This window comes from Ursus arctos, unplaced genomic scaffold (genome assembly GCF_023065955.2).
Source record: "Ursus arctos isolate Adak ecotype North America unplaced genomic scaffold, UrsArc2.0 scaffold_26, whole genome shotgun sequence".
In the NCBI taxonomy this organism is placed as follows: domain Eukaryota; kingdom Metazoa; phylum Chordata; class Mammalia; order Carnivora; family Ursidae; genus Ursus; species Ursus arctos.
In genome coordinates, this window is record NW_026622941.1 from 38,611,218 (window position 1) to 38,629,852 (window position 18,635).

The 18,635-nt window shown below is 40.2% G+C and overlaps 1 protein-coding gene across 6 annotated transcripts in view; it reads right to left on the minus strand.

Annotated features, from left to right (window-relative positions):
* SENP1 (SUMO specific peptidase 1) overlaps positions 1–14,160 on the minus strand; it is a 53,849-nt gene extending 39,689 nt beyond the window's left edge. Inside the window, exons 1-6 of one of the 6 annotated variants that reach the window (XM_044385500.3) lie at positions 13,774–14,160; positions 9,776–9,823; positions 8,025–8,155; positions 5,844–5,928; positions 4,944–4,985; positions 406–565 (exon numbers count right to left, since the gene is read on the minus strand). In XM_044385500.3, the coding sequence (XP_044241435.2) occupies positions 406–565; positions 4,944–4,985; positions 5,844–5,928; positions 8,025–8,155; positions 9,776–9,779 (422 nt within the window). In that variant the 5' untranslated portion in view covers positions 9,780–9,823; positions 13,774–14,160. Of the gene's footprint in view, positions 1–405; positions 566–4,943; positions 4,986–5,843; positions 5,929–8,024; positions 8,156–9,775; positions 9,824–12,484; positions 13,670–13,773 lie in introns of those variants that run through there. The other 5 variants (XM_057318812.1, XM_026502010.4, XM_057318813.1 and 2 more) reach the window with 5 other exon arrangements.
* Between the last annotated feature and the right edge of the window lie 4,475 nt (positions 14,161–18,635).

The following is an 18,635-nucleotide window of genomic DNA, read 5'->3' on the forward strand; positions in this document are numbered from 1 at the left end:
GATTTCTACTTTAAGATTCATAATAGCCATATTAACCCCAAAATATTCACATAAACCAAAATCTCCCTCAAATCTCTCCTCTAATGAGAAATTTTGGCTGTCACCAAAATTCAGCACCAAGTAAATTGAAAGTTGAAGGTTTAAAATGGATATTTCCGTATTTTCACAGATTAAAGTTCAGAAATGGTGTTACTCCTTTAAAACGCCGATGTTGAGTTGCTCCCCACAATCCAGGGGCAGCAGCTCTTTCTGCCCGACGGTTCTGTCCCCGTGCTTTAATAAAACCACCTTTTTGTACCCAATACATACACACATACATAAATAGCCAACGTCAACAACTATCTTATGGTCATTTTCTCTTGTATCAGAGGAAAGGCTTGTGAAGTAGGAGACCAGAATACCTACCTTGAGGTCTTTCGGGTTTCGAGGTAAAGACTTCGGCTGTTTCTTGATTTTTGTAAAGTTGAACCTGATGCTGGAGTGGAATTTCTCCACTGGCCATTTGCACTCTGGCCAAAGGTTCTTAAATCTCCTGAGCCAAGAAAACTGTCTGAGGAAGGGTTGTCTAAAAGAATAAAAGTTTGAATAATTAGACAAATACCTACAGTCGTAGTTTTCCATATGACTGCAACCATGTCCAACATTGTATGCCAAAGTAATGTGGTAAAGCACCATGTCTCTCATGAAGAAAGATCCCAGTCTCAACTGCCAGTAAAGTCTGCAGTAAGGGAACTTCTACAAACTATAATTGATTCAGCCATACTAACCTGAAAATTGATGAAGGAGCTGAATCCTGCCACAGCCATGTGCCTTATCTGCATCAATGTGACTCCGTGGTGTCCACCAAAAGTCAACATTTTACCCCAACTATATCTTGCAAGCACTCCCAGGCCTGGGCCTGAAAGAAGGTAGGCCAGACCAGTAAGAAAGCAGGTGGAGGGCCAAGGAGAATTGTAATTCAAATGAACAACAGTTATCGCTTAATAAGCAGCTGGTGTCACTTTCTTGTTTTTAATTACCACGTTCACGACTCCGGGGCTCTCTCTAAGAGCAGAGATAACCTCATGGCTGCTTATTCTGGCTGGCTTATGGCAGGAAAGACCCATCATATGCATGTGGTTCTGGTATGATAACCTTCGGTCATTTAATGTCATAATCATCAGACATATCAATACTCCCTCCAATGCCTGTTACTCCAATCAGACTAAGTGAGGATTATTTATTATCTGAATCTCCTGACTTGTGGCTTACAAACTGGGATAAGAAAAGGTCTCTTGAAATTTCAGCCAGGAATAGAATAATTTTTTTTTTTTTTTTTTTAAGTAGGCTCTATGCCCGGCCAGGAGCCCAATGCAGGGCTCGAACTCACCAGCCTGAGATCAAGACCTGAGCCCAGATCAAGAGTTGACTGCTCAACCAACTGAGCCACCCAGGTGCCCCAGGAATAGAATAATTTCTAAATCCACCTCTCCCTATCAGCAGGATCAGACAATTTAAAACAGCACCTTTAAAATAACTTCAGACGTCAGGTTATGGAACTCTGAGGAGCACCAGTGGAAAAATGAGAATGAGAATTCTCTATTTCCTGAATTTTTGCCTAATGCTAACATCATTTTGAAGATCCTCTTTCAAAGTATATGACTATGGAACTCTGCACATTATGTTACTTAAAATATTTAATGTAGCTTTTGATCCTGTATCCAAAAAATAAGGTGGCTGACAAAAATAAGTTTTGTACTGTGGGTTTTTTTTTTGTTTGTTTTTCGTGGGTTTTTCGGATCAGGATTATCAGGACTTAGGATAAATAAGACAGGAAAAAAAGCAGCATTCAGGGGTGGTATTAGTACCGGTTGATTCACCACTGGATGAACCTAATCTAATAATTAAATTTGTTTTCAAAATGAATTATAACCTTGTACCTTTGCAATCAGTATCTACACTTAGCATCTATTACTATTACTTTAAGGACAGAAACATAAGGCTAATTAGAGTATCATTAAAGGACAGGAACATTTTAATCTTTAAATGCAAAGTAATAAATGTAGAAATCTGTCTCTCATACTTTTTTGCTAAAATATGATTAGGGAATAATCTAACTAGAGATGTCTACTTGAGGAATGTCTACCAAAAAATGCAAAATGACCCTGATAAGTGTGAAATTTGAGACCAAGGATAAGCCAGAGAAGCCTCCTCAATGGCATTTCACAAAGGCTTTAGCTTTTAAATGCAAGGGAAAAGCACCGGATCAGGCAGTCTGTTTAACCAGAACAAGGTGGTTCCATCCCCACTCAATGAAAGCAATCAACAGTCTTCTACTGATGATGTAATCAAGCAGAGTTAGAGACGGACACACATGGGGCCGCAGACAGACTGTTTTTCAGTGATGGTTTAACCTCGTATTCTGTCATCGTTAAGAAATCAGATTGCAAACGCCACAAATAAGATTACTTATTATGTGCAGATACGCACACACAAAACTATAAGGATAGACACCAAAAGTTTAATTTTGGTTGTGTTCCAATAATAGAATGATGGGTATTTTTCTACCTTTCTCTACAAATTTTCTACAAGGACAGGCAATACTTTAAAGGACATAATGAAATAAACTTTATATTTTAAAAAAAGTATGTCAGGCAGTCACTCACAATGAAAGTAACCATCATCAGTTGCTCCTGTCAACTTTCAGGTTTAGTTATTATAAAGAGCAGGATGCTTTAAATCATCTACTAAAGGCCACTTTGGGAGCGTAATTTAACATATTTTCCAAAGATAAGATGCTGATAATGATTCTAAGCATGAGCAAAATCATTTATTTTTATCTTAATCTACTTTTCTTTGTTTAGTGTTTAAAATGTTCTCATTTTCAATTGTGTTTTTAATAAAAGCAAGAGGTCTTGATGTCTGACCAGAAATTATTAAAGAGTTGCATTTTCTCTGCTTTCTAAAAAAGATTCTTTTAAATAGTCTAATCTTAAGTGGATTAAGAAGCAGACTTTTTAAAAACTTGATATAGAGAGGCAGACGCAGTAAAGCAGTAAATGGTAAGCTCCAGACCCTAGATTCTAAAGTTTGGGGCTTTCCCATGTTCGTTTTCACCTTCATGGAAGAGAACAGCAGGAGAGGAGACAAACACCAAGACAGAATGAGAAGACTAAGGCAGGTAAACTGGAGACCCTCATCTCGCCCAATCGACCAATGAAGCTCACGGTGACTGACCACAGAAATCCATGTGGGGATTATCGGAAAAGACATACAAAGGAGAGAGCAGAGACAAAATTCCGCAGGACTTACAATCGATTGGAATGGGTGTGGCAAAGGAATGAAGTTAAGGAAAATACACAGTAAAAAGTAGATTTAAAGTGAAGACTTTAAGAAAAAAGTATTTAAACCCTTGGCCTTCACAGATTTAAAATTCTGATTGTCAGAGAGCAATCCTGGAGATCTGTGCCGTGCCATACATTTGTTTGGTCAGGGACGAGATGAAATTTGGTAGAGGTGCATATCTGAATCCTCTGCTTCAGGCTGTAATTTAGAGAATGAATCTAATAGCTCAGCAGCCCCATTTCAATATGGCTGTTTATTCACTGCTGTTATTCGCTACTCATTAGCATGTATACAGTAACTGTTACGGAGTAATTTTTTTCTTTTCTTAAAAAATGGCCTTCAAGTGAGAGTCAAAACTTCAGTGTAAGATTTTAATATGGGGGTCAACTTATGGTATGAGGACAAACATAGGAAAAATGTACCCCTCAAGAGTCATGTAATTGAGTAGAAAGCCGAGAATCCAGACAAATACCACCATAGTCAAAAACATGAAGATTTGAGAAGATCTTGGGTATATCCTTTATGAATATCAAGGGTGTAATGAAATTTAAAAGAAAAAAGGCTATATATACAAATGTTTTTAAGTCATATTATTTACAATAGCTAAAAATAGTGAGTGTGGAGGGAACCTAACCTACAGAGAAAATAATGAAGCAAATGAAGGCATGGGACCGTAACCCTAAATCATAGCCCCGAAGTCCCACTGTACTTCCGAATTTAAAATTTTTGGAATTTTATAAAGATAACCTGGTATATACTATGTAACACTTCGAGGTATAATCTGAAGCTGTACCCTGTGATCAAACATATTGCTATATCTGCAGTGAAATATATAAATACTCATATTCACATAAATAAATAGAAGACAAAATATAAATAGCTTCATGTCAGTTCGTGTGGGTTTTGCCAAGGAATGAATTCAGGTCAGGTCAGTTTGGATGCCAAATGAATTATGAAAAGAATTTCTGGTTTTCAGAGCTTTTTGGATTTTGGAATTGCACATAAAGCATTGTGAATATGCATATCAGTTCCATGGATTATTAGAAATCAACAGAAAAAGGAAGACACGAATAACATGTAAACAGATGGAAAGTAAAAATTAAAATATTGGGCCAAAAAAGATATGTATTGAATCATACAATGTGTATCATGTATGTACACACGGACAAGGCCACAGAGTTGAGCTGTTATGGTCAAGAGACTGTAAGTATAATTTTCTATATATAATTGTTTATTATTAAGCAATTACTTTAAACTAAAAGCAAATATTCTATCCAATGGTAAATCAACATAAGAAATTATAAGCAAACATAGTCTGAGTTCAAATGGAAATATTAATGACCTCATTTCATTATCCACTCAACTGTCCTTTCCCTAGGATTAATGATGAACTATCCAACCAGATGTCAGCTCTCTGCTCATCAGAAAGGCCTTCCCGATAATAATGATGGCAGAGTTACTTTCTGAGCCAGTTAACTGATTTTCCTATACAAACTATGCACATACTTTGCGGAGACCATTTCCCATACCAAGAGAGGAAATTCAGAGCCCAGGGTAAAGTACCACCCACCTAAATGACATTTAAATATAATATAAATCTAAAAGATCATCATACTAACGTCTTTTTAGGGGAGGAGATCTCATCTTGGTGACAAAGAATCCTGAGGAAGCCAAATAACAACAATAATTATTATTTGCATTTCATATTTATTACCTCAATTTATCCTTATAAAAATCCCATTAGGGCAGGTTCAACAGTATTACTAATACTCCCATATTGTGGGAAGGTGAGGAGACTAAAGCATTAGGAGTGATAAGACACGGGAAGGAACTATAATCTTCCTGGGTCATACTGCCAGGAAGCTAACCAACAAAAACCTCTTAGTTTCCCCAAGACAGAACCAGAAGATCACTGGAAGTCCTAACCTTAGGAAGGGGGCAGATGGAAAGTCGGGCAGGCCAGGGACTAGGAATAGCCTGAGAATGCTGACTTCTGCCATGGATCACAAGCTGAACAGGCAAGCCCTTGAATATGCAAGCATGGCTGTGGCAGGTGCTAGATAGAAACATGTAGTTAACATTTCCTGCCCTGATGGAGGGAGAAGCTTGGGTAGAAATAATTTTTCAGGATTCATGGTTTTAAGCAGAATAGAAATAGGCTAACTCTGTGCTTTATATCAATCCAAAACAAATATCCTTTACATCACACACATGTATCTTTAAAAAAAAAAAAAAAAAAAGCCAAAACCAAAGCGGCACTGCTTTTCACAGTGACATAACGAACAAAAAGAGAATGGATCCCCAAAAAACTTTTCCATTAAATGTAAGTGGTTGAGACTAGGTCAGTAAAGTATTATAGTAACCTCCCCTCTCCCCCTCAACACACAGTGACGTTTTAGTGGAGAAAATACCATTTTGCTTTTGACAAGGTTTTCACTCTAGAGATGGTAAACACACACAATTTGCTGGGAAGAAATCTGAATGGTACAAATGCTGTGACTCCAAGTAACATGTCATACCTGAGTAATAACTTGGATGATAAGCTGCACTTCTCGTAGAACATGTATAAGGTCGGTCCAGATTTCCTTCCCTGGAAGGTAAAATCTAAACAGAGCAAAAGATTTTTCTTAAGTCATATTTTTGACAATAAAATGGAATCAAAATGTATGCTTGGAAAAATGTATCGTTAAACAAAATTATGTCATATTTCAGAATTCAATATAACTATATATTTTTATATATTATTAAAAAACTACATACTAATAAGAAAGGAAAATGCATAGACAATCTGATGAAATGACTGAAGCTTCAAGGGGAAAAATAGGCAAAGTATCTGTTATACAACATAATTCAAAGAATGCTCGTTAAAGGTAAATATGCACATAGTATATCCTGTTCTGAAAGTCAGTTCTATCACTTATCAAAGAGGGTGACAAATGAACCTGCTTTTGAATCTTTTTTTTTTTTTTAAGATTTTATTTATTTATTTAACAGAGATAGAGACAGCCAGCGAGAGAGGGAACACAAGCAGGGGGAGTGGGAGAGGAAGAAGCAGGCTCATAGCAGAGGAGCCTGATGTGGGGCTCGAACCCAGAACGCTGGGATCACGCCCTGAGCCGAAGGCAGACGCTTAACCGCTGTGCTACCCAGGCGCCCCTGCTTTTGAATCTTTTGATAACTTCACACAGAAGCTCTTAATCAGGGGTGGGGTTGCACCCCAGTACCAATCCGGAAATGTGTGACTATATATTCAGTTACCAAAAATGATTATTGGGGGCAGATGCTGCAGGTATTTAGTGCCCAAGGGCCAAGAATGCTAAACATTCTGCTTTGCTTGGGAGAGATTCACACAGTAAAGAACTGTCTCATCCATATTAGTAATGGCTTTCCTACTGAGAAAGACTGCTTTATTAACAATGCTCCTCAGACCTTTAATGTGCAAATAAACCCGCTGGAGACTTTTTCTTTTCTTTTTTTTTTTTTAAAGATTTTATTTATTTGACAGAGAGAGACACCCAGTGAGAGAGGGAACACAAGCAGGGGGAGTGGGAGAGGAAGAAGCAGGCTCCCAGTATAGCAGCCTGATGTGGGGCTCGATCCCAGGACTCCGGGATCACGCCCTGAGCTGAAGGCAGACGCTTAATGACTGAGCCACCCAGGCGCCCCAAACTTTTCTATATGTTAAGCCATCCTCACCACAAATGTAGCTACCGTCTGTCACACTATATTCCCTATGCTGTGACTTTTATTTCTGTGACTTATTCACTACATAACTGGAAGCCTGTACCTCCCACTCCCCTTCACCCACTTTGCTCCCCCTCCCCTCCCCTCCCCACAACCATCAGTTTGTTCTCTGTATTTATAGATCAAGTTCTGTTATTTATTTGTTTTGTTTTTTAGATTTCACACATTAGTGAAATCACATGATATTTGTCTTTCACAGTCTTATTTCACTTAGCATAATACTCTCTAGGTCTATACATACTGTCACAAATGGCAAGATCTCATCCTTTTTTATGGCTGCATGATATGTGTATATGTATACCACATCTTCCTTATCCGTTCATCTACCAATGGATGTTTAGGCTGCTTCCATGCTTTGGCTGTTGTAAATAATGCTGCAATAAACATAGGGGTGCATACATCTTTTTGATTAAGTATTTTCATTTTCTTTGGGTAAGTACCCAGTAGAAAAATTATTGGATCATGTGGTATTTCTATTTATCAGCTGGAAATTTTTAAAACTGTAGATTCTGATTCAGTAGGTCTGGGGTTAAGCCTGGGATTCTGGATTTCTAACAAGCTCCCAGGGGATGCTATTCATGTTGGTCCTTTGAGAAATTACATTTTATAGCACAGGGAAATCTCAGAGCTTCTGTATATTTACATATCCCTCCCCCCCCATTTAATGCTCAGCAATTTTAAGACACTAGTTTAAAAGAACGCTGTGCTGTGCTTTGGTGATTGTAATATGCACAGAAATAATAAAAGTTTTCTAAAAGATACTGTTCTCAAAACACTCATACACAGCCTAGTTCTTGTCTTAACTTTAATATATCAAAAAGAATTCGAAACACCAGAAATATTGATTCTAAAAAGTTTATATATGTTAGTCCTTTTGAGTGTGGCATTTAAATTACATCAGATGAAAACTTAAGCCAAAGTAATTCATTAACTAAGGGAAGAAAATTATTCCTAACCTGATGGTCAGAAAATGAAAGCTGGTCCTCTGGAAAACTTGTTTGTGCCAGGAGATGGGTTTTGAAAATGGAGTTGTGGTTCACCAAAGTTACTTCTCCAGCATCCATCCTCATCCTATCAGCAATATCATCTGGGGAAAGAATCCGAATTAATTCAAGTCACATAATTCTTCAATAACTACTTTCCTATGAACAAATCATTTTACCTAATAAAAATGATCCCCAAAGAACATCTCTATAGTCAAATAAAACCTCTCTTTCAGAACTAACCACTGGCCAGAAATCTCAAAATGTCATTGTCAAAAAGAGACCCGTGTGCAGAAATTGGCTCATTTGGAATTGACCGAGATCATTTATCTACCAAATAGTCCAAAATTTGTGCAAGTATAAAAAAAAGCTTAACTCGGGGCGCCTGGGTAGCGCAGTCGTTAAAGCGTCTGCCTTCGGCTCAGGGCGTGATCCCGGCGTACCGGGATCGAGTCCCACATCGGGCTCCTCCGCTATGAGCCTGCTTCTTCCTCTCCCACTCCCCCTGCTGTGTTCCCTCTCTCGCTGGCTGTCTCTCTGTCACATAAATAAATAAAAAATCTTTAAAAAAAAAAAAACTTAACTCGAAGTTTAAAAAAAAATGAAAATTTTCCTAAAAACCTTTGAATGTTTCAACTGTAGAAAAAAATTTAACTATTAAAAAAAAAGGGAAAGAAATTTCACCACTCAGAAACAAACACTGTTAACAACTGTTTATTTCCTTTGTCTAACTCAAAAAGGTGCTTTAAAAAGTAATCCACCCTAACTTTTTTTCTGCAAAAAGTATCATTTATTCATATGGCTCTTAACAGATACCAGCTCAATTACTGTAATGCTGTCGCAGAACCTTACTTTATAACCACCTTTGAGACGTTTGTTAGTATAAAAGAGCTAGAATAGTAAGAGATGAGAGTGATGGAACTCAGTGACTTACAATGACATCAACAATTAGAGAAAAAGTGAAAACAAATGACCAGGGGAAAGAGAAGGTAGACTAAGCAAAAGTAAAAACACAAGAGAGAAGACTAACGTGACTTTAAAAGCACATGGAATGTTATCAGATCTAACTGTATAAATTGTTCAACCTATTCCTAGTTGGTTACTAGTCCTGACCTTGTACTGATCCCTTTATAGACATAAAGAATTACAAATAGTGGAAAATGTTGTAATCACAATTAATTCTCAATGCTACTAGCTAAATGAAATTTAAAATCTACCTTAATCAAATTATTAATCATACAGAAGTTGGTAACATAGTACGAAAGAACAAGGACTCTGGAACCAGGCTGCCTGAGTTTAAATTCTGGCTCTACCAGTTATAGTTGTTTCTTAACCTCTGTGCCTCAGTTTCCCTGTTGTTATTAGGCACCCACGTAAGGCAGTTGTAAAAAATTAAATGAATTAATATATTTTAAGTACTCAGAACAGGGCCTGGCACATAGTAAATGTTTGCTAGTGTATATGTGGCTTTTTCAATACAATGAATGAGAAAATGCTTACAAATGATGCTATAAACAATGTGTATACCAAAAGAAAAATGTCTGGTATTACATCATTACACAATTAGGTTGAGATCGCCTTTAAGATTATTATTAAGCACAAAGATGCAAATACCAAAACCGTTACAAAAAAAAAACACAACAAAAAAAACACGTTCTTTCAATTCAACTTAACTAATCAGAGTAACTAAAAGGACTGAATTACTATTTCATAGTCAGACTTACCCATGTCAGGTCTTTTCACATCACTGACTTTAGCAAAGATACAAAGTCCTATAAAAGGCAGAAAACAGAAATGTTACATACTGAAACACCTCCTTCATATAATTATAGAACAGGAAGCCACTCAAAGTGACATTTGTGTTCTTAGAAGAGAAAAATATAAGGTGGTAAGGAGAGATGACTTGATGGAAGAGAACAGAAACTAAAGCTAGCTGAGGCCATTCCAAACATTTCTGAACCCTGAGCTATGTTAAACAGCAATTTGGACTACCCGCAGAATCACAGACTATTACAGCAAGAAGCCGGTAGTGCCAACCCTTTGGAGATTTATTTGCATATGGTCATAAAGTTAGTCAGTGACTGCACTGAAATTACGAGGAAATTCTTTGTAATCCATTGCTCTATTAACTCATGCTAAACCATTTTATAAACAAGTGACAGATCTTATGGTGGTGCCATTAGACTTCTCTTCCATATGTTTTAGTCAGTGGCCAAATATAGGTACTGATACTCTAAGAACAATCAAGAAATACTTCCCAGTTGTACTAAAGTACTTTCTCTCCCATCATTAATCAAACTGTTACAAATCGAAGTCCCTTTGCCTACATGAAATTATTTTCTCCTCTGATGTATCTAATTTTCCCAGGAAAAGGAATTTAAAAGCTTAACTGCTTGGAACTAGGTTAGTAAACATACCCTGGGCACACATGCTTCTTGGCAGATCGAAGAGGAGACTAGGGATGGTAATAGTCACACTTACTCTATTCGTAATATTATTACCATATTTTAAAAAAGATTGAGCACTTCATCAACTTTAGTCTATCGTCAACTTTATCAATCCACTTTAGCAATATCAGGGCTTCAATATACTAAAGAGACTGGATGATGTGATTAGGTACTCCTTATGGTCGCAACGAAGTGCACACACGAAGGAAGCCTGCTTGAGCTTTTCTTGGCATAGCTACAGACTAAGCAGAGTAATCATCTGATTACCCAGTCTTGCTGGGGAGGATTCCCAAATAACTTAAGCCTTATATTTAGGCTTCAAGTATGTTTCCAAATGCTCAACTTAACAAAAGGCTTGTATTTGGAAATTCTCCAGGTTATTCTTTCCCCTTCTTCCTTTTTAAATAAAGAATTCCCTGGGTTCCACATTAAGGGAAAAAAATCCTATCAACCAATAAACTAGCAGTGGCTTTTTCACATTTCACTCTTTTAGGCTCTTTCATAAGTGTCATCACTAGCCTTTTTTGTCGATTCAAGGAGAATGTCAATTTAAAAGCTTGGTGCCCAGAACAATCCCATGTGGCTTCCTTTGCATCGCTAAGATAGATGTAAAGAGGGAAGCCAGCAAGAAATCAAAGAATTTTAGAGGCTCTTTCCAGAGAGGTTAAGTGACTTGCCTGAAATCACATAAACGGGGCAAAGGGAAGATAAAATTCTACGGTGTCCTAACTCCCAAGCAAATGTGCTTTCAACAAACACCACAAAACGTGGTATCCTTTAACATATCTTCATTCAAGGATTCATACACTTTGGCAAGATAGAATTCATCTCTTGGGGATGGTCCTGGGGGATCCACACTTTCATAATTTTAATAATTAGCCCCACATTTATATTTTAATACAAGTACATCCAGTTTCTTCAGTGTGCTTATGTTACTTTCTTTTTGCCATTTGCATTTAAATTAGAAGTAGAGATATTTTACTCCAAGATTCAACATGAAATGCTGATCTGGAAACTTTGATGCCACCAAATTCTTGCAAGCCTAAGAATTTTTTCCTTTTAAGTATTCTAACAACATTTCCTAGTTCACACTGGTCATCAATTTACTAAAAGAAGGGGCGCCTGGGTGGCACAGCGGTTAAGCGTCTGTCTTCGGCTCAGGTCGTGATCCTGGCGTTGTGGGATCGTGCCCCACATCAGGCTCTTCAGCTATGAGCCTGCTTCTTCCTCTCCCACTCCCCCTGCTTGTGTTCCCTCTCTCACTGGGTGTCTCTCTCTGTCAAATAAATAAATAAAATCTTAAAAAAAAAATTTACTAAAAGAATATAAGGTGTTACAGGTATTCAGGTGAAGTCAAGTTAATAGCTGAACACAAAAATAACAGATCTGAAAGGAAAAAAAAAGATGGCCAAGTCTTGACAATAACAGAATGTAACAAGCAGAACAAAACATGTATAAGCTTACATGCAAAGAGGTGGCTATAAAAGAGAATGTTTACAGTTGCCATGAAGCTACTAGAAAGTATATACTGAGGAGAGGCAATTATAGCTTTATCCAGGACCAAATGTGGTTAGAATAATTTACGATATGAAAAGGGTGTGGAAGTGATCACGTGAATCCTCCTACTCGGACCTCTGGATATATACATGATACAGTTTGTAGTATATCATCATGTATTTGTTTTTGTTTCTCATACTTTTACATGTAATCTCTCCTCTTAACACCTTAACACTCTAACACCTTAAAACACTAAGCATTCAATTTCTTCAGTATACATTTACTGTGCACCAATTACATACAAGGTACTAGGGATACAAAGATGAGTAACAACTGGTCCCTGCTGCTGAAACACTGTGTACTGGGGGAAACCAGATGCATCAACAGATACTTATAGCAAGAAAATAAAACTGGTGCATTGGCAGGAGGCGTGGGAGTCAGGTAAAGAAAAGAGAAGACTTTCAAAGCAGCAGTCAAGAGTTACATCACCTTAGCCTGAAGTGGCAGAACCTGTTTTTTAATCCATTTGCTCCCTCCAGATTTAACTCATCAGACCGGTGACATGAAGACCATGTTTGCAGTCGGGATAATTAATTGGAATCAGGCAAAAATGAATGAATGCGACTTCTCAAAATAAAACCGAAATGAGGCTTCCAAAACTGGGACTAAAGGGGAAAACGGGGGATCTCTAAATTGGAAGAAGGTTGAGAGATCATGCTTAAGAGATGCTTAAAGCTTCACTGCAACTGTAATTTCCAATTCGGTGTAATCTACCTTTCAACACAAGTGCTTAACACAAATTATCCCTACAAAGGATAAAGATTTAGGAGATGGTGTGATCTACTCCATTCAGAATATCCAATTAGAACAAAGACCCTAAGTAAAATAGGTGGTAGCCTACATAAGGCTTTATATAAACTTCACAAGCATCACCACCACCCCAAATAAGTGTACCAAATGTGAAGTGAAATGACCTTAATAAGGCTGACTTGAAAGTGATAAAGGAGTAAGTTATTGCTAACGAGATAGTAAAAATACTGCAGAGGCACCGATAAACAGAAATCACCAAGCTCAAGAGAAGCCGGGCATACATCCAGAGAGACCACGTTAGGCTACGACCAAGGAAGAGACGGTTCAAGGGAATGACCAGGAGGCGATGAGCCAGGTAAGCAAACCGTGGCAGTTCAGGGGATTTTCATAACCTGGGCAGGAGGGTCCAGCCGTTTCTCTCTGGTGGTGGCACTAGCGATACCACACCTCAGGGAGATACCACAGAGTAAAAGAGTTGGAGAAATGTTTACGTGAGACGCAGAAGTAGTCGAGAAATACCATTCAGGTCTCAAGGAAGGCGGGAGGTGAAGCAGGTGTAACAGAAAGCTGAGCTTCCCGGTGAAAACAGCTTTCCCTTGAGAGAAGACCCTGCCCGGGCGGGAAAGCCCCGAAATCCCAACCGGCCTTTCCCCCCAAGTAGGGCAGCGCGCTGAGACGGGGCCCGTGGTAACGGCAGGGAGACGGCCTCTCCCCGGCCCAGGAGAAAGGGGCCTGAAGGAACGGCCTCGGGATGCCTAACTAACGGCCGCCGGCCGGATCGCGGCCGGTGGAGAGCAGGGGGGAGGGGAGGTGGTCCCAGGGGGCGGGGCAGAGGGAAAAGCGCCGTCCCCACAGCCCTCCCCGCTTCCGCCCAGCCCAGCCCAGGCTGCTGGGCCCGGACCGGCTCTGCCTCCCGGCCCAGGCTCCCTCCATCCTCACCCCTCCCCCAGTTTCCCGCCGCCACTCACCGAACCGGAACCGGCTGCTATGCGAAGGGGTTTCCGGCCGGGCGCGGAACGCAAAACCCGGGAACCGCCGCGAACCGGAACAGCCTCCACAACACCGGAAGAGCCGCCCGGTGGCTGCGGAGGGGTGGGGGGTGGGGCGGGAGGTCAAAGAGCAGAGTTGAGGACCCGGGGAACGCCTGCGCAGTGTGCCCAGGCCCGAGAAGCCCAGGGACCGTCTAAGGCTGAAGTCATAGTTTCCGTGTTCCCCTTTCAGTTTGGGGTTTTTCTCGTTCCCGTTCTCGTTCTCGGATTACTGTTGGTGTGCCCGTCGTCCTTCGCTTTTTTCTGTTCCCTCGATCCCCTTGCACGCCGTCTTCTGGTTCCGCTCGGCGATTTTTGCTTTCGCTCTGGTTTCCATGGCAGCTTTTCGCTGTGCCACCCCCCGCTCCGACTGGCGGGAACTTGTGGCCACTTTGACAGATGCAGACCTGAGAGCCGAATCGAGTTCTGTATCGTGTTTCATTGAGAATCGCGGAACGTTAGTGCTTGTAGTGGTTGTGGGAAAGATTTTAGTCTAACAGTTTCAGGAGAGTGAAGTCGTTTCCCAAAGTTATAAAGTGCATGGCATATCTGCGACTAGGAAACAAGTTTCTTAACTTGCACTCCTGTATTCTTTACATCACATCATGCTTGACTGGCCATTCGGAAAAAGGGGGAAAAAAGCGTTTTAGGATTAGCTTAGGTTAGACTCCGGAAAAATGTAGAAACTTCCAGAACTCTGGAGGAGTTTGAAACATGGGCAGAGGTGTGAGGGAAGCTATTGGGGGTCCACCAGAGATCTACTTTTCTGAGTAAAAATAGAAGAGGACCCAGGTGTCGGCCCTCTGAAGAACTAAATGGCCCTGGTGTTGTTCCTGTGACTGAATGGATTAACATGTAATCTGTGCCCTACTTTTAAAAAGAAAATAATGGGAAGAAGTATGTTTGTTCATTCAGACTTTTTGCCAAGTCCTTCAGCTTGTCCTCTGGACCCAAGACCTGTCTAGAAATCTTGGAGAAATGCTTCTGAGTAAGCCCTTAGACCTCAAAAGTCTGAGCTCACACTTAAGGGATGGCTCTGGAGGTCCCAGCCTTTTACCTACTCTGGGAAAAGGAGGTGCTTGCTGAATTCAAGAGATCTTGTCCTGTCAAATACATACAAGTAGATTATTTGTATCCCTTCATATACTGATGTTTTATATTGTCATGTCCTAAGACCTTTAGTATTGGGCATAGTGGATTCATGTCTGTTTTGTCCAACTAATCACTCCACAGATGTGTTCATATGGATTAAACTCTATCTCTGTTTCTAGGAGACAGCCATGCGTAAAGAGGAATTTCATCTGAAATTTTTCATGTGTGTGATTCAGTCTCGCGGGTTAGTCAGGCCTCCTCAGCGCACAGGTATCATGGTCTCCTGATCATACTCCAGTGACAGATGGGTTCTCTTGCAGGGAGTTTCAATACAGGATGTGAAACTTACTAGTCTAAATGTAGGTGTTGGGGGCCAACTGACTTCGTTCCATCCGCACTATAGTAAAATATTTGTCTCTGAGTCATGTGTCTTCCTTGTACAAGTATCAGGTGAGATCTTGGTCTCATATGTGGGAATAGGCCCAGGTAGATAAGAAGGACGGACCTGGATGTTGAGGAAGAACAAGACTTATAGTGCATGAGGTGGTAGTTGATTTTTCTGTGCTTTATGAATCCCTTTCTGGGCTCATCCCTCAAGAGTCCTTGTTACAACTGTAATTGTTACAACTGCAACAACTGTAACAACTGTAACAATTGTTACAATTGTTATAATTGTAAAACCTATAAGATAGAGTCCCGAAGAGAAATGGCTTTCCATTCTACCACAGTCTCAAAGTAGCTAGTTACATGTTCTGCTTTTCTCTCATTTATGTCAAAGGAATAGAACCTTTTTTAAGGTAAGATAGTTGTTGTGAAAAGTCATAACTTCTCTAATTTTTCACTGGATTATGGGTAAAAAGGCCCTGAACAGCTAAGAGTTACAGAGGAAATGAATGAGAATAAGTAGCACTCCCTTCCCTGAATCCCACCTTGAGGGTAACCTAGAGATATTCCTTCTCAGCTGGGGAGGCTTCAACTTCCAGCATGCTCATACAAAAGCCACCACTTGAGACAGACGACTTGAAGCCTCTGCATGCTATGGATGATCCAGGCACCATGGAAGGCATACCTATTTTGAAAAATGGTGAGGCATGTGGTTAAACAAGGGGGTGGGGAGAGGTGGAAAGAATTATTGGGAAATGAAGTTTATGCATGAATCATAAATTAGGATACAACTACCAAATTTGAATTAAGGCACAGAAAATTTGTGTGTGTGTGGTGGGGAAGACACTGAGGAAGAGAGACAGTAGGAGATCGTCTGGGAAACTCTAGAAAGAGGGACAGTGCTCTCTATGAAGAACAGCTTAAACACTGTGGAACACTGTAGAAGAACAGCTGTAAGGCACTAATCTAGGTTATCCTATTATCGGCAACCTGGATATGTAAAAATATGAAACTCAAAAAATGGATTACATAAAGGAGTTATTACATTTCAAAGTGACTCTAAATATTGTAAAAAATATTCGTCTCAGTAATCCATTTAATAACAAATTTCTCTTGTATATTTTAAGTAGCGTTTAACTCATAAACAATTTATACGAAATGTTGGAAACATCTTTACGTTTCCTCTCAACTGACATACATCTATATTGGAGTCAGTTCACTGCGAACATTTATTGAGTTCCCACTATGTATATAATATACTGGAAATAATAGAGACATTGTAAAAATTATATATAAAGTCATAACCTTGTCATTTTTCTAATAGTTTACAGTTTGAAAATGACTTACTGAGTCCAACTCCTTATTTTGAGGAAGAACGTCAAGTCTAAAGTGGTCTTCCTCAAGATGTTAACAAGTTCATTGGAGTAAGCAGTCTCAGCACCTGTGAAATATATAGCAGTATTTATTCAATTTTTTCTTTTTTTTAAGATTTTATTTTTGTTTGAGAGAGAGCAAGAGCGTACAAGCAAGGGGGAGGGACAGAGGTAGAGGGAGAAGCAGACTTCCCCCTGAGCAGGGAGCCCCAAGTGGGGTCCTGGGATCATGACCTGAGCTGAAGGCAGAGGTTTAAGTGGCTGAGCCACCCAGGCACCCCTCAGTAATTTTTTCAAACAGTTACTGTTCAAACTCATTGTGCTAGGCTCAATAGCTGAGAAGATGAGCTAGATAGCTTGGTTCAAAATGTTGAATTTCAAAAGAGGATGCCATAGAGAGCTTGATAGCTTTGGTTCAAAATGTTGAATTTCAAAAGAGGATGCCATAGAGAGGCGGGGAAGGGAGGCAGAGTTTCACTGCGGCGGGCACCATGCAGGCAGGGCACCATGGCAAAGTCCTAAGCTTTGAAATGCACAAACTATAGCTTAATTCAGTCTCATTTTAGTGAACCTAGAGTTAACCATACTCACAAGAATACCAACTTACTAGGATGTTGGAGCAATATATGTCTGTATATGACAACTGTGTGTAGTCTCTGTCCCTTTAATCAGACTTGCTTTGGCCGTCCATAAATAGCTGCGGGTACAAGAAGTAAGCCCAGCTGGTGGCCCTGTCCTACACTTCCTTGCATTTGTATAGATTATTTCTTATTTGCCCTTATCTTCCGACTTTTCCCGTTTTCATTTTACTCTCTACCTAAAACTCACCTCAGACCCCTTAGCTCTGATGATCCATTTGGAGCCACTTCAGTGGTTTGAACTCAGCATTTTCCCACAAACAAAATTGTGATATTAACTTCTGCCTTTAAACACTGAGGCCTCTGGTGAGAGATACAGTGAACCCTTCCAGCTTTTCGCCTAGAGATGGAGAATCAAATGTCTTCCCAATTAGCCCCATTGGAACCTCTGTTCCTCCTTTTCTGCCTCTCTCCCTGCCTGCTTCCTTCCTTTTTTCCTTCCTCCTTTCCTTCCTTCCTTCCTCCCTACCTTCCTCCTTTTTATTCCTTCCAAGAAAATTAATTGAGCACATACTATGTCCGGCACTGTAGTTGGCACTGGGAACAGAGTAGCAAACAAAACAGGTGCATTGCCTACTGGCATCAAGTTTATAGTCCTGTGGGAGTAAGACAGCAACACATCATCACACACGGATCCTTAGAATGAGGCGAGTACAGTGAAAATAATACCACATAATCAGGGTGTAAAAACAGGGTACCTAATCTGGCCTGAGAATTGGAAAAACCCTTTCTAAGGAAGACCTGAAAGATGCGTATGCATTAGCCAGGAAAAGGGGAAAGAAGAGCTTTTTGGAAAAGGGACAGTAGGATCTGAACTGAGAAGGAGTTTGGCTCAATGGAGGAGCAGAGAAGGCCAGCACAACTTGGGTGAGGGAAGAGTAGCTGGAGGTTGAACTATAAAAATAGTGTAAGAGCCAAATCATGCTGTTCCTTCTAGGTCTTACCACCCCCCAGCTGTGGGAACTCACTGAAAGGTGACAGGATCTGGCTCCTGGCTTGAGGATGACTTGGAGGGGGCAGGAGCGGTTCTGTGCTCTGGCGGGATGGGAAATGCCACCGCCTGGCTTCCCTCCACCGAGGGCATAAGTGAGGAAGTCATGCCATCAGTATGGTTGGCAGAGGTGAGCCCAGAGCTACTGATGCCACAGCACCCCAAAACCCTGGCCTGATGTCCCCCTGCTGCTGTCAGCCTGAAGAATTCATAGGGACTCCACATGAGGCTGTGTGGACAAGCTGAGCTCTAATCCTGGTGGAAAATGGAACACGTTTTGCTTCTAATCTCACACTTGGTGGGGAAGCAGTTACTATCTTCTCC